Source organism: Fukomys damarensis, unplaced genomic scaffold, assembly GCF_012274545.1.
Source record: "Fukomys damarensis isolate Sample0158 unplaced genomic scaffold, DMR_v1.0_HiC HiC_scaffold_37, whole genome shotgun sequence".
In the NCBI taxonomy this organism is placed as follows: Eukaryota; Metazoa; Chordata; class Mammalia; order Rodentia; family Bathyergidae; genus Fukomys; species Fukomys damarensis.
Window position 1 is genome coordinate 41,731,174 of NW_022900949.1, and position 13,697 is coordinate 41,744,870.

Sequence of the window (13,697 nt, forward strand, 5' to 3'; positions counted from 1 at the left end):
ATTTAGATCCCCGGTATTTAAAAAAAAAAAAAAAATTAAACATTCAGAGGTGACATGATCCTGAAGTACTGCTGGTTGGTTTGTTTTTTTGTCTTTGGTACCAGGGATCGAACCTGGGGCCTTGTGCTTGCAAGGTAGTCGGTGGAACCAGAGGCAAATCTCTGGCCCTTCAGGTTGATTTCTTAGTTAACTTATGCAAGCTTTGACACCTGTTTGGATCTGGGTGTGGTAGTACACACTTGTAATCCCAATACTTTGGGAGGCCAAGGCAGAAGGATTGCAAGTTCAAGCTCAACCTGGGTAATTTAGCAACTTAGCAAAATTGTTTCAGAAATAAAGGCTGGCTGTGCAGTTCAGTGAGAAAGCCCTGGTTCAATTATCAGTACCAAAAAAGGAGAGAAAAAAAAGAGAAAAACATCTCTTTGAAGAAGCTAAGGGGCCATAGATAAAGAACGATGTGTTCCGGAACAATCAGAACTCTTTCTTGACCTGCACACTCTGCCTGGCATTTACCTCCTTTCCTCCCCTCCCATAAGGAAAGGGATCTGATAGATGGTTTCACTGAAGAAATACAAATAGTATTGTTAAAAGTTAATTTAAAAGCCAGGCTTGGTGACATGGACTGTAATTCCAGCACTTGGGAGTGGGGGCTGAGCCTGAGATACATAAGTTTAGGGCTGGCCTGGTCTATATAGTCAGATCCTGTCTCAAAAGTAAAAAAAAAAAAAAAAAATGGCAGTTCCACAACAACAAAAACAAGTTTCATTTATTTTTCCAGCTGTAACACACTCCTACACTTCCTGTCTCCTGATCAGAGTGTCTCTTCAGCAGACAAAATTAATTGAGTCATCACCGTAGCATTCACTTTCTCCTCAGCCACACACTCCACAGTGGTGATTGAGCACTAAATTATACTCTAAAATAAAATTCAGGCATTACGCACATTTAACTGGACCCTTCTAGGGGAAGTAAACATTGGGCTTCAAGGAGCACGCGAAGCTCTCAGAGGGTCTGAGGAGGAAGGAGCCTGAAGGAGGAAGAGCTCTGCCCTGCCAGACTCTCAGGGCCGTGACACCGGCCTGTTCCTTTTACCGGGGCTTTGGCCTACCTTGTACAGCGTTAGTCTCGAGGGGCCTGAAAATATGCGCATCTCTCAGAACAACTGTGCCCGGAGATCATCAGGCTAACACGAAGCACGTTTCAGCACCCCAGAGCCGGCGGAGCCCGCGGATCGGGTCACAGAAGCTCGTTTCCCGCTATCCGCCGCTGACCCAAGGTTGCCGGGCTCCCCGACCTCCACCCCGGCGGTCCTCCCCCAGCCTCGGCGCCAGCACCTGGAAGCCTCGGCGGGCAGCCAGTCAGGATGTTCCAACGGTGCTCGGCCTAAGCCCCAGCCCCGCTCGCGCCCTCTTAATCCAGCGCCTGCCACCCTTATCCCCTCGGGCGTTAGGCGGTCTTTGGGCCCGGTTCGGCTCCTGTCACTCACCCGCCGACCCGAACTGCGGATGTCCAAGGCTCCCCACAGGAGCTGAGCCCCCCGGGCCTTCAGGTTTCGGCCCGCTCCCTGGCAGGCGGCGCAGGTGCTGAGCCCTGCTGCAGCGGCCCTGCACAGGCCGCTGGGCCCAGCTCCCAGCGCTGCCCACTGGGTACCGATCAACAACAAGATGGCGGCCGGCCGAGGGGGCGGAGGCCGGGCGTCATAGTAACCAGGACGGCAAAGAACCCTCCCCTAACTGAAACTATCGCCAATCAACAGCCTCTTCGCCCGACGCCCGGAGGAACACTTCCCACTGACTGGTCTGCTGGCTCGTCAAGCAAACCTGCCTTTCACGCCAGGTGCGGAACGCTTGGAGCACGTGATTGTGACGACATTTGTTGGCGCATGCGGGTAGTTCTCAGAATAGCTGGCAGCAAAGCTTTCGCTGGTTACCCCGGGGCAGAGCGCGTTTGGCTTGGCGTCCTTGCATGCGCAGCCCCCGCCTGTCTAGCAGATAGCGTCTTCTTGTACTCATGCACTTACTTAAAAGACGTCAGCTGTGTGCTCTTTGCTTTGTTAGTGACAGAGGGGGTGGGTTCGGGACCCGGCTTCACTAGTAAGGAAACTGAGGCGCTAGGGTGAGGCCGGTCCAAGGTCATGCCACTTTTGAAAGTGGAGGCTCTGGATCTCGCATCTCCTCTTACTGCCTCTAGAATATAAAGAGCTTCCTTCCAGCGGCTTCCCCAGCTTTGCCCCTCAGTAGTCCCAAGGTGCAACCTTCTGTGCTACCTCAATGACATCTGGCCCGTTGCCCATGGATTAAGGCCCCAGCACAGGTCCTGGCCCGCACTGGGCATTCCCCGCTCTCTGCCCTGAAGCAGCTTGTCTTGACTTCTATTACAGCATCTTTTGCCCATGACCTGCCTCCAAGGCAGACCATCAGTCCCATGAAGATGGTTATCCTAACCTTGAGCTGGGCTTCAAGGTCAGGAATTATAATGCAGGCACAGGGCCTGGTCCCACACCCTAGGGCCCCCTACTAACTAATAGGACTTCTGGGCCTTAGTAAAATGAGGATAAAAATCAAGCTTCTCAGCGATGTAGTTTTAATGAGCCCTTAGAGCAGGCTAAACCCTGTACTCAGGAAAAAGCCAGTACAGTTTGCTGAGCCCAAGGCCTGCTCTAACAATCACTTGGGGGTTTTTGATTGTTTGGTTGGTTTTCTGGTTTTTTGAGACAGGGTCTCACTATGTAGTTCAGAGTGGGCTTGAACTAACTGTGTAGCCCAGGCTGACATAAAACAGCGATCCTCCAGCCTCAGCCACTGAGTGCTGGGGTAACAGCCCTCTAACCACATGCAGCCTGTAACAATCACTTTGGTGGGAACCCTGTTAAGAGTGTTTTTATTCTACAGACGGCAATCACTTTCTGGGGTTGGAATACCATGACTGGCTGAGGAAGGAAGGTTGTCCAGTACCCCCAAGAGGGTTCAGCCCCATAACTTGACAGGGGAAAGAAAGACGTGACTTGGACATATCATACCAAAGGTGGCCTCCAACTATATAGCACATCTTCATAAAGGGAATGCAGCCTGAGATCTGATGCCAGGCTGGGCTTGAGAGAGGGTCAGCATTACACCCAGAAAGACCTGCCCTCCTGTGAGCTGCTGTAGGCCACTTGGCTACACACAGGATCTTAGCTCAACCTAGGAAGAGCGAGGGCTGCAAAACCAGAAGAAACATCAGGAAGAGATGTGAACTCCTCAAAAGCAAGTTTCCATCAGTCCCTCCAGGTCTAGCCACGTACAGATTTCTCAAGCCTGCACCACCAGTCAAAACAGTGCAAAAGCCCCAGATCCTTCTCCCCCCAAAAATCACTACACATAGTTGGTAAACTGCCCTGAAGTTTGGTGAGACCCAAAGCAACAGTGGCTTACTATTGATAGGAAAAGGAAGCAGGTGGCACCTGAGGAGACTAGACAACTGGAGGCCTTCTCAGTCACTGACAAAGATAAGAGCCTCTTACCCCTGCAGTCTCCCAATTGCTATCAAACAGAGCATTAAACAATGCATTTTCAAAGACAACCTAGCCAGGCATGGTGGCCATTGCCTGGAGTCCAAGAACTTCTAGGAAGGTGAGGCAGGAAGATTGCAAGTTCAAGCCCAGCCTGGACAATTTAGCAATTTAGGGAGATCCTGCCTGAAAATAAAAAGGAGGGGAATGGGTATGTAATTCAGGGGAAAGGCCCTAGATTCAGTCTTTAATACTGGAAGAAAAAAAAAGACAACCTTAACTGCTTCCTAGGATGTACCCACAAGGTAGTTCTCCCAAGGAAGAACAAGGAAGGACCGCTGTCAGAGCTTCGCCCCCACACAGATTACAAGACTGGGACTTTGCTGTTTGTAATTTTATTATTATATCACTTGAAAACAGTTCATGATCACATGAAGAAGAAATCCTACATATAGTGAAGCAGTTGCTTGGTCTCAGAGCCAGTGCTGAGTTCCCATGCATGTGTCCAACAGGTAATCTCTGATTCCTGTACCTGGCCCCAGATGACCAGGAGGCAGGGAGGGTGGTGGTAAAACAGACAGACACAGAAAGAAAAGGGGAGGCAGGAGAGAGATCGCTGCAGTCTCAGCAGAATTTCTTCCCTCCCCTAAGGGTAAGGGAATAAGATTCTGGGTCCCTCAGTGTGACCCTTTTTCTGCTGAAATCCAATGTGTCTCCTCCCTTCTCAGAAAATTCCCGAAGATCTGACTCAGATGCACAGGGGAAATCTCCTTGATTATCTAAAACTGGATACCAGTTTCCCTGTCAGTGCCAGATTACTCTACCATAATTTGCTAGTGACAGTGGAATATGTGGAAAACTCTCCCTCATCACCTCCTCTCCTACCCCTGGAGGTAGGGATCAGAGCAGGTCTGAGTCATTTCCTGGCCCCATCAGTTTTTGACAAAGATTGGCTGAAGTGTAAATGAGGGTGAGAGTGAACCCATCAGAGATAATGTAGATGGTGACTGCTTAGTAGTAGAGGAAATTCTGGGGTGGGATGAGGGCCCAGAAAAAGAATGATTTGGGAAAAGGGGGTACTCACAAGCACCCTGTGCTTTGCCATCAAAATGCTCCCTGAGAAGAAAGCAAGATGACACAATGAAGTGAAGCTTGCCCACAGGGAGCAAACAGAGAACTGTCCTGTCCTGCAGGCTAGGCTAGGAGCCCGCCTGCCTCCCCAGCCCAGTCGTGCTGGTGTGAGCTCTCTTACAGAGGCAGCCTTTCACAGGCAAGGGGGCAGGTTATTCAGGGCCAGGGAGTTACACTGGAGCAGCCTCGGTGCCCTCTCCAGAGGAGGATGAGTTGACATACCAAGCTTAGGACACTGCTGGGTGCCTGGGGCATCTCTATTCTTGGTGTCTCCATGAACCCCTCAACGGATCTTTCTTTTCTTTGAATACTGGAGAAAAAAAGTGAGGACAGAATAAGGCCTTGGGCCCCAGCCTGAGTTTAATAGGTGGGCTCCCTACCCAGGTGTCATGGTGCATGCCTATAATCCCAGCAGTCTGAGAGTCTGAAGTTCAAGCTTAAGGTTCAAGCCCAACCTGGACAACTTAGTGATTTAGTAAGACCCTGTCTCAAAATAAAAGAAAATAAAAAGGACTGGGGTAGTAGTTTAGTGCAAAGGCACTAGATTTAATCGCTAGGACTGCGAGGAAAAAAAAAATAAAAGTGAGCTCCCAAGTATAGAAATGTGCAAAAAAGACTGACCTGTTGGGCCGGGGTTTTAGCTCAGTAGTTCCACGGCTTACCTTGCAAGCACAGGGACCAGAGTAAAAGACTGACCTTTTTAGCAGCAGGGCCTGGCCTGGCTTCCTTGGTGCCTGAAGTACCTGGGCCAGCCTAAAATGATAAGAGGAGGAACCAAGCAGTGAGAAGAAGCCTGCTGTTATCAGGAAATGGTACCATTCATCATTTACTTTATATTAGCGACAACCAATGTTTGTAAGGGATGACCATATTGCTATCTCCCTTCCCCTGGGCTCAGTCCTGTTCCCACAAGAACTTCAGCTTGCAGGAGCAGGGCAGATTTTGTTTGTTTGTTTTTGGTACCAGGGATTGAACTCGGGTCCTTGCACTTGCGAGGCAGGCAGTGGAACCACTGAGCTAAATTCCTAGCCGAGCCGGACAGATTTTAAGTGGAGGACAGGGGTCAAGAATAGGTGTAAATGGCCCATGCAAAACAGTCTCAAGGTTTTGAGCCCTGTAACATCCACATCCATCCCATTTCAAGACTAGGCTCTGCTAATAAATAATGCCACTTCCTCCTAGTGTCTCTCTGACCCCAGTCTGAAGACCTCTAGGGAACAGCAGAGCTCTCCTCAACATCAGTTTTTCTTCCTGTTAGCAAATCTTAGGTGAAATCACCTATCCTAACTAGGGCCTGCAGGTGGGCTAAAGGAGGCAGGGAGCACAGGGAAGGGCACCCTACCCCTGGAGCAGCTTGCTGAGAAGCCAGCCCAGAGCTAGGAGGAGAAGGGCACTAGTCACTGTCAGTACCACCACAAACCAGGGCTCCGGATGCCAGAAAACCTCTGTGTCTGTCACGAGCAGGGGTGTCATCATTGAGGGCACCTGAGTTGGAGGACACAGCCTTATCATGGGCCTGGAAAGATGCCTGATCAGCCTTCAAACCTTTCCATTGGCTGAGCTGCTCCACTCCCCACATTTGAATTGCTGCATTTCCAGGCTCTTTGCACCAAGCAGTCCCCCCTAGAATGCCTTCCCCTCCCATTCTACCCAAAAGACTAGGTCTTTAAGTTCCTCCCTCCCCATCCACAAGGCTTGAGGCCCCCTCACTATAGCTCTGTGAGTGCGGGTGGCCATTGTGCTGGCCTTCCAGGGAAGTAGATGTACAATGATGGTGGCCGTGGTGCTGAGGTGAGAGGTGGAAGGACCAGCATCAGCCACACGGATCAATAGCTCATAGGTACAGGGCTGCTGTGGCCAAGGAGGTCCCAACACAGAGTCATTATGCACCAGGATGGCTCCTTGCAGTCTGAATCGGCTCTGACTATTCCCTGAAAGCAGAATGGTAGGAGAAGGGGACCACTATTGGCCTTGGCCTGGCCCTCATCCACAGATTTATGGCCCCCACAAGCCATACCTCCCACAATGCTGTAGGATAAGGCCAGACGCTGTGGCTCCTGGAGGATCTGGCAGGACATCTTGGTCACCTCCACATTATGGCCCAGGGGACTGGAGATGGTGAGTTCCTGAAATGGGGGCTCACACTCGGGAGCATGATCATTCACATCCTTAGGAAAGGCCAACAGGTTAGGACTGTGTGCAACCCAAGTCCAGCCCCTCAACTTCCTCCTACCACAGCCAAAGTACAGGCATCAGGCAACAGGCTCTAACAGTTTTCACAGTGAAGCCCCATTCCCTCCAACCAACCAGTGGAAGAACCTAAGGCACAGCATAGAAAAGCAAAGACCAGAATGCATTTGAAACTCTTGTCTTTCGAATCTTCCCAAGGCCTCAGGTTCAGTCACCTCAACCTCAATGGTAATGGTACAGGACCCAGAACGGTGGTGGGTGGAGTCCCAATCTTGGCCATGGTCAATCAGCAGGACGGTGAGCCTGTACAACTTCTGCTGTTCATAGTCCAAAGGCCCCAGAAGGCGAATTTCCCCTGGGGGTATGGCCACAGCCTCAGCCAGAAGAGCCAACTTTGCTCCCACCCCTCCACCCAGCCCTGAGTGGCAAGTACCAGAGAGATGGTCCACAGCAAAGACAGTGAGTCCACCAGAGATGTAGTACTCAATGCTGCTTTGGGGATAATCCATATCCGTGCCCACCACAGAGCCCAGCAGAGTATAGGGCTGTGCATCCTCACGAACCCGGAATGTCCGTGGGGCACAGGCTGGGGAGAACTCATTCACAGGTGTCACCATCACCAGCACTGGCACTTCAGCTGGGGGCCATTTGGGAGTCAAGGAGCTGGTCAGGGTGTACCTAGCTTTCCCTGGGGGTCTGAGAAAGGAGGTATCCCCTGCTGTGGAGCACTGAGGGAGAGGAGCTGGAGAAAAGGAGGCAATGGAGACAACCTGGCTGTACTGGTTTCTTTTTTTTAGTACTGGGGATTGAACTCAGGACTTTATGATTGCAGGCGCAATGCCACTGAGCTAAATCCCTGGGCCCTGTACTGGTTTCTGAGAGAGGAAAGAGGTCTTTGTCTTGGGCATGGGAGGGTGGAAAGCATAGCCTGATCCTGAAAATCCTGGCCTAAGTAGGGTTACATACTGGTCATCTGGGGCTGACCACTGTCATGCACCAGGACGGAAGCTGCAAGTTGGAAGCAGGCCTCAGGAATGTCACAGTCCAATGTGGTGTTCACCTAGCCAGAGAAACCAGAAGGAGGGCTCAGTCTGGGTCTGGAAGAGCCTCAGGCCACATTGGGCTGCTCCAGGCCCAGGCATCCAGTCAGGCTATCTTGATCCTGTTTTACAGACTACAAAGCAGGGGATCTCAACAACCACCTCACCACCACCTCCAAGGTCTCAGTGTCCACAGATCTTTGGCCTTCCTGCCCCTTCCTGCCCTAGATGTCCTATAGATGGTCTGAGAGCAAGTGGGGGCTGGCACCTCAAGGACCCTGTCGTAAAGACGGAGGCTGGCAGAATTGGAAGGGCTGTGAAACTGAAGTTGGTAGTGGAGGTTGGTATCAGCAGAGTCTGGGTCATTGCACGTGAAGGTGCTCAACGCGGTGCCCACAGGTGTGGCCTCAGGGACTTCAGTCCTGGTAGTGAGGGAAGGAGGCAGGGCAGGAGTCTTGCCCAACAATGAGTCGCAGATCTCTCCCAGGAGCCTGGGAAAGGCTCCCCTCTACTCACACTAGGAGCGCTGGGTGGCAGAGTGGGGGCCAGCGGTTGACCGGCCGCACATTCACGGTGAGGTCCAGCTCGGCACTGGCCCACTGCTGGAGCCGCTCAAAGGCCTTCACACGCAGTCTAGTGGGGGTTGCGCCTGAGGCGCCTGCCAGTTCCAGGGGCGCTGTGGTCCGGATCACCCCATCGACTGGGCTCGATGGGAAGGAAGAGATATGGAGTCGGTCTGGCCCCAGCTCAGGACACCCCTGACCCCAACCGCTCCCACTGCCAAAGCCACTGACCTAGCTATCTCACCTCCTCCTCCAAGACCAGGGCCCCAGCCAAGATCGCTGCTGCTCTGGCTTAGGAGGGTGAGGTGGTGATAGGGGCTTCCGGGTACCCACACTCCCCATCCCCCTCACCGCGTCCGATGGAGTAGAGTGGGCTGGGCACCGGGGAGCAGATTTCATAGCGCAAATCTAAGCCAGTAGCTTGGACCTGAATCACCTCACTCCCAGGGACAAGGTTCTCGGGTATGATGATATTCTGGGTCTTCTTCCTGGACCAAAAGTGGAGCCCTGACTCCTCCCTGCTCCTATGCATCCTGATGGGGTCTCCTGGCTCCTCCCTCGGGGCTCCCTTCCCTTTAGAGCCAGGATGCTCCAGCGACCCTGTACCCTACCCCTACTCCTGACTTCCTGGGACCAGGCCCTACCTTCCCCACAGCTCCCAGAGTAGGGGACCCTTACTGGAAGGAGACCTGGCTGGAGGGAACAGGCAAAACCTTCACTGTCAGTATCCCTTTGCAGCTTCGGCCTTGGCCAAAGGTCACCGAGATCTGCATCTGGAAGACCTGAAGGGCATACCATGTAGGAAAGAAGATGATGGGATGTATTCACCTCTATGTTTATACTCAGTCCTCCCCTACAGCTGCCACAAGGACCCCAGTATTCACTCCTCCCCTGTGACCTGTCACTCTGCTGGTCTCACTATTCCTGTGAGCTCTACAAATTCTTCTATTAAGTTGCAAACATCTCAAGGAAGAGTAATATCTCAGTATTCACAACCAAATTGTTAGATTAGAGTTGCTAAGAGCCAATTACTAAGAGGTGAAAGTGTTGAAGAGAGAACTTCTTCAACTCCTCAGTAGCCACTTTACTCAAAACTTTCTCTTAATGTGTGATTGCTCTAAAGCACTCTGCTTTCTGCTAGAGGGCCTGTGGGCCCCCAGGATCAGGGACTGTTCCTCTTCCTAGAACTTCAGAGCCCAGCACAGATCGCAGCCAAAGTGAAAGGGCAGTCAGCATTGGGCAGCAGAGGTACGCCTGTGAGAGGCAGCATTTGTCCAGGAGCCAAGGGGGCCAATAACAAACAAATTGTCAGAAGTGGTGGCTCTGCCCAATACACAAATATCCCCAAGGGCCAAGTCATGCTCACCTTTTGAGCCTGGCCTCTGAGGCCCTGGGATGGTGCCCGCAGCAAACCTTTTTCATTGATAGAGAAAGGTCCAGGAAAGTATGGAGGGTCCTGGGCACTGGTAATGTTCATCTGATAAAAATGAGAAGCTAGCAGCTCCATGCAGTGCTCAGTGCCCCAAGCACCACTGTCAACATCCTTCAGCAATTCCATGGGCACCTGCACACCTGAGCCTCTCATGCCTCACCCTTGACTTTTGCCCCAGCCTAGGTTCCTTGCCCTCCACTCTGAATCCTACCCTAATCTTCAGTTCTCTCTGTTTTAAAATTAGTTATTTGAACAAACTATTTTGTTGGTCGGTCATGGTGGCTCACACCTGTAATCCCAGCACTCAGGAGGCTGAGGTAGGAGGATCACTGTGAGTTCGAGACCATCCTGGGCTACATAGTGAGTTTCAGGTCAGTCCCAGTTACATAGTGAGACCCTGTCTCAACACCCCACCCTGAAAAAAACTACTTTGTTTTTTGGAGTATAAAAGTGATATAAGATCATCAAGGAGAACTTAGAACACATAGCAGAACTGGAAAGAAGAGCTCAGCCTCTAAGATGTCCCTGTGGAAACAGGCATGGTGTCTGGGAGGGTTAGTGGCCCTTGGTAGTTCTTTCCAACAGTATACATCCTACAGAGGCTCAGTCATACGCTGTAAGGTCCTTCTGCAGGTTGTGCCTGGCCAGGAGGAGGCTGAGCTTGCTCTCCATCTTTCCCCCACTTCAGCCTGTCATCCATGTGCTGGGCTTACCTGGGCTCCCTGGACTTCTAGGCCTGGGAAAAGCAGAGTGTACAGCAGGGCCCCAGGGCTGACAGTCTCCGGCACCTGAATGATTTCCCCAGCTACACAGAGAGTAGGTCAGAGAGGCTCTTTTCAAGCCATACCCCTGCCTACTGTCCCTGGCCTCACCTGGGCTGACAAATCTACCAACACACTGGATATTGCCAGGGTCTCGCTGCACATCCAAAAACAGTGGTGCCTCCATCACAAAGTTGCCACATTTATATTTCAGCTGCAGAACATAGTGGTTCACTGCAAGGGCATCCAGCCGGGCTGAGCTGCTTAAGATCACCTGTGGTGGGTGAGCAACGGCACGTGGTGTCTAGGCTGTCTCCCTACAACACCTCTGGATTTTGGATTTCAAGTCTGCCCTGGTCCCCTAGTTCCCAGTTGTACTCATGACCCTACCTTTCCCACATAGATCCCACCATGCCTAGCAAGGCTGGGTGTGTTGAAGAAAGTGGTGGGCGGCTGCACACTGAGCAACTCCAGGGTGGGCATGTAGAAGGAGCAGTTGAAGGTGAATGCCTGAAGGACAGTGCCAGGGCCCTTGCTCTCAGAGACATTTACAAACCAGGGCAAGCTGTGGAGGTCTGTGAGGAGCAAAAACTCAAGTTGGAGGCCTCCCATGTTCAAAGAACCACACACACAAGCACAGACCCACCCTTTTGCCACAGGACCTGGCCACGTCTTGGGGCCAAGTAACTGAGGTCCTTCCTTGTCCCTCTATCTGACATTTCACAAATGTGGAGAGAGAACTTGGTTGAGGAAGCAGCCAAGATAAGGAACAAGGGTCAGGGGTTCTGATACCCTTTCCTGTTTCTCCAGCTGCCCTCTCTCCATGGTAACCCACTGAAGGGTCATGACTATGAGGGGAAATTGGGGCTTCCTACCCACCAGCTCCTCACCAAAGACAGCCAGAGCCAAAAGAATCATCAGGAGCCTCAGCGGAACCATGGTGGCCTGAAGAGGTGGCAGAGAAGGCTGTTTGTCAGGCCCACCCCGTTGCCAGGTCAGTTGCTCAAACACAGCTGGCCCCACCCAATCCCCTGAGACTGTGCTCTGAACCCTGGCAGACCTCCAGAGGCCTGGAAAATCTTGTCTTCCACTGTCCCCACTGAGATCTCTCATTAATGACCACACCACAAGGGAATGGAAGGAGACCAACCAAAAGGCTACCGAAGTTCCCCCAAAATAAGACCTAGCCAGAAAATAAGCCCTAGAATGATTTTTTTCAGGGTGCTCATAATATAAGCCCTATCCCTAAAATAAGCCCCAGTTAAGATCATCAGGAAAAAAAAGATCAGCCAGATGGATGACTTTGATACGTCCCTTGCAACACACAGAGGATTTATTAAATTATAATAATATCAAAATATTAATAAATATTACTGGTAGTAATACTCAACATAAATGATAGTATAAATTAGGAATTTGTAATTACCCAAGTAGGTGCCTTTGGACAAGAAGTAAAGGCCTATGCAAACAGATGAACTCAAGACTTATTGCCGAGTGACTGATCAGAGTACACACAATTCACAAATAACATCCACACTTGATAACAAATGTATGTGGTTGTGCCTATTATGAATCTTCATAATTCGATATGTCATGTGTTGTAAGAACCCATTATGAGCAGGCTACATGGACAAGAAGTCCTCATTTAAGGAGAGTTCTTTCACTGGTTATGAGAGATTGGGGCCAAATATTGTATAGGAAGTGGAGTTACAAGAAATTCAGGCTGGAATTCGAGGTTTGGAGAGTTATGACTATGTTCCAGAAGATGACATGACTGCATTTGAATAAATATAGATTTTTGTACATGAATAAATGTAGATTGTTGTATATGAAAAAGTGTAGATTGTTATACATGAAAAATATTTAACATTGCATCTTTTGAAGTGAAAATTAGTATTATTAATATTATTTGTGGGGAAATATGGTCTAGCACAAGGTAGCTTCCTGGAGGGACTGAGGATGTGCTCTTTCTTCATCTGGGTTACTACTGCAAAGGTATTCACAGATTTTAACATTTATTGAGCCATATCTTTGATATTTATCCATTTTTTCTGCAGTACTTGGGATTGAACTCAGGGCTTCTCACTGAGCTACATCTCATCCCCAGCCCTTTATTTTTTACTTTGAGACAGGGTCTCACTAAATGGCTAAGTTGCCCAGTTGGACTTGAACTTGTGATCCTCCTGCCTCAGCCTCCTAGAGTGCTGGGACTATAAGCAAGCCTGGATAATTATATTAATTTAAAAAAGTTTTCCTCCCTTTCTCTCTGTAGCTTTTCATCCCTCATCCTCTTCTCTACCCATACCAATTAGGGTCGTCCCTCTCTCCACAAAATTCCCCTTGCCAGGGATTCAGTGACCTGCACACTGCTGTAGTCTGTAGGGTTTTGTTTTTGTTTTTGTTTTCTGTGATGGAAACCAGATATGTTGCCCAAGCTGGCCTCGAACTCCAGGGCTCGAGGGATTCTTCTGCCTCAATCTCTGGAGTGGCTGGAACTAGAGGTGTTACACTGCCCAGATCTGAAGCCAGAAGTTTATTCTCTACCCTTACCTCCTTTACTCAGCATTTGACACTTGGTTCCTTGGCTCCTAAATCCCCACACTCTCCCACCTCCCTAGCTGCACTTGCCCAGCTCCTTTGCTGGTTCAGTTTCACCTCCACTACTTCTATCCAGTGGAATGTGTAGGATTCCACCCTCACTACTGTGCTCTGCTGTCTACACTCACTTCTCCATCTCATCTAAGTCCATGCTAGAAGTACCATTCACTGGCTTTGCCTGCAGTCCCATAAGGCTCCAGTGCTAACACTGCTCCTGAATTTGCCTCATACACCTTGTGGCTGACCCTGCATCATCTCCAGAATCACATGTCCACACATGATCTTTTGATTTCCCCTCAAACCCACTCTTTCCTAGATCAATTTAGGGCAATTCCATCCAATTAGCTGTTCAGGCCGGAAGTGCAGAAGCCATGCTTGATGCCCTTCCCTATTCACATCTATGCCTCATTGAGGCTTAATTTCAACTACAAAACATAATCAAAGTGATCATTCTCTGTGTGCCTGCTGGGGCAGGCCCAGGCCTTTGTCTCC

At 50.4% G+C, this 13,697-nt stretch overlaps 2 protein-coding genes across 11 annotated transcripts in view; both read right to left on the bottom strand.

Moving 5' to 3' along the window:
• Ip6k1 (inositol hexakisphosphate kinase 1) overlaps positions 1-1,697 on the bottom strand; it is a 53,933-nt gene extending 52,236 nt beyond the window's left edge. For 4 of the 5 annotated variants that reach the window (XM_010615542.3, XM_010615540.3, XM_010615539.3 and 1 more), the window contains exon 1: positions 1,487-1,697. The gene's annotated coding sequence lies outside the window, so the exon portion shown is untranslated. Of the gene's footprint in view, positions 1-1,108; positions 1,273-1,486 lie in introns of those variants that run through there. The other variant, XM_010615543.3, reaches the window with a different exon arrangement.
• A 2,247-nt stretch (positions 1,698-3,944) lies between these two features.
• Cdhr4 (cadherin related family member 4) lies at positions 3,945-11,591 on the bottom strand. Of its 6 annotated transcripts, none has more exons than XM_010615536.2 (19): positions 11,498-11,591; positions 10,998-11,182; positions 10,719-10,881; positions 10,560-10,651; positions 9,781-9,891; positions 9,093-9,196; positions 8,766-8,902; positions 8,368-8,551; positions 8,120-8,273; positions 7,778-7,871; positions 7,245-7,448; positions 7,027-7,166; positions 6,639-6,789; positions 6,332-6,552; positions 5,964-6,106; positions 5,318-5,374; positions 4,844-4,931; positions 4,575-4,606; positions 3,945-4,022 (listed from the first exon to the last, which is right to left on the bottom strand). In XM_010615536.2, exons 1-18 carry the CDS (start codon positions 11,544-11,546, stop codon positions 4,595-4,597), a joined length of 2,289 nt encoding a protein of 762 aa, XP_010613838.1. In that variant the 5' UTR covers positions 11,547-11,591; the 3' UTR covers positions 3,945-4,022; positions 4,575-4,594. The 6 variants fall into 6 exon arrangements, with proteins under 6 accessions (XP_010613838.1, XP_033615251.1, XP_019061781.1 ...); XM_033759360.1 differs by lacking the exon at positions 3,945-4,022 and adding an exon at positions 4,058-4,275; XM_019206236.2 differs by lacking the exons at positions 3,945-4,022; positions 4,575-4,606; positions 5,964-6,106 and having other exon boundaries at positions 4,837-4,931.
• Positions 11,592-13,697: the final 2,106 nt, after the last annotated feature.

What these genes read in the sequence shown, in the direction of transcription:
- Cdhr4 (XM_019206238.2), bottom strand. Translation starts at nt 11,546, where the DNA reads ATGGTTCCGCTGAGGCTCCTGATGATTCTTTTGGCTCTGGCTGTCTTT. An exon ending in GTGGGATCTATGTGGGAAAG is followed by an intron (nt 10,882 to 10,997) that starts GTAGGGTCATGA and finishes CACCCACCACAG; the next exon opens with GTGATCTTAAGCAGCTCAGC. An exon ending in TGGTAGATTTGTCAGCCCAG is followed by an intron (nt 10,652 to 10,718) that starts GTGAGGCCAGGG and finishes CTCTCTGTGTAG; the next exon opens with CTGGGGAAATCATTCAGGTG.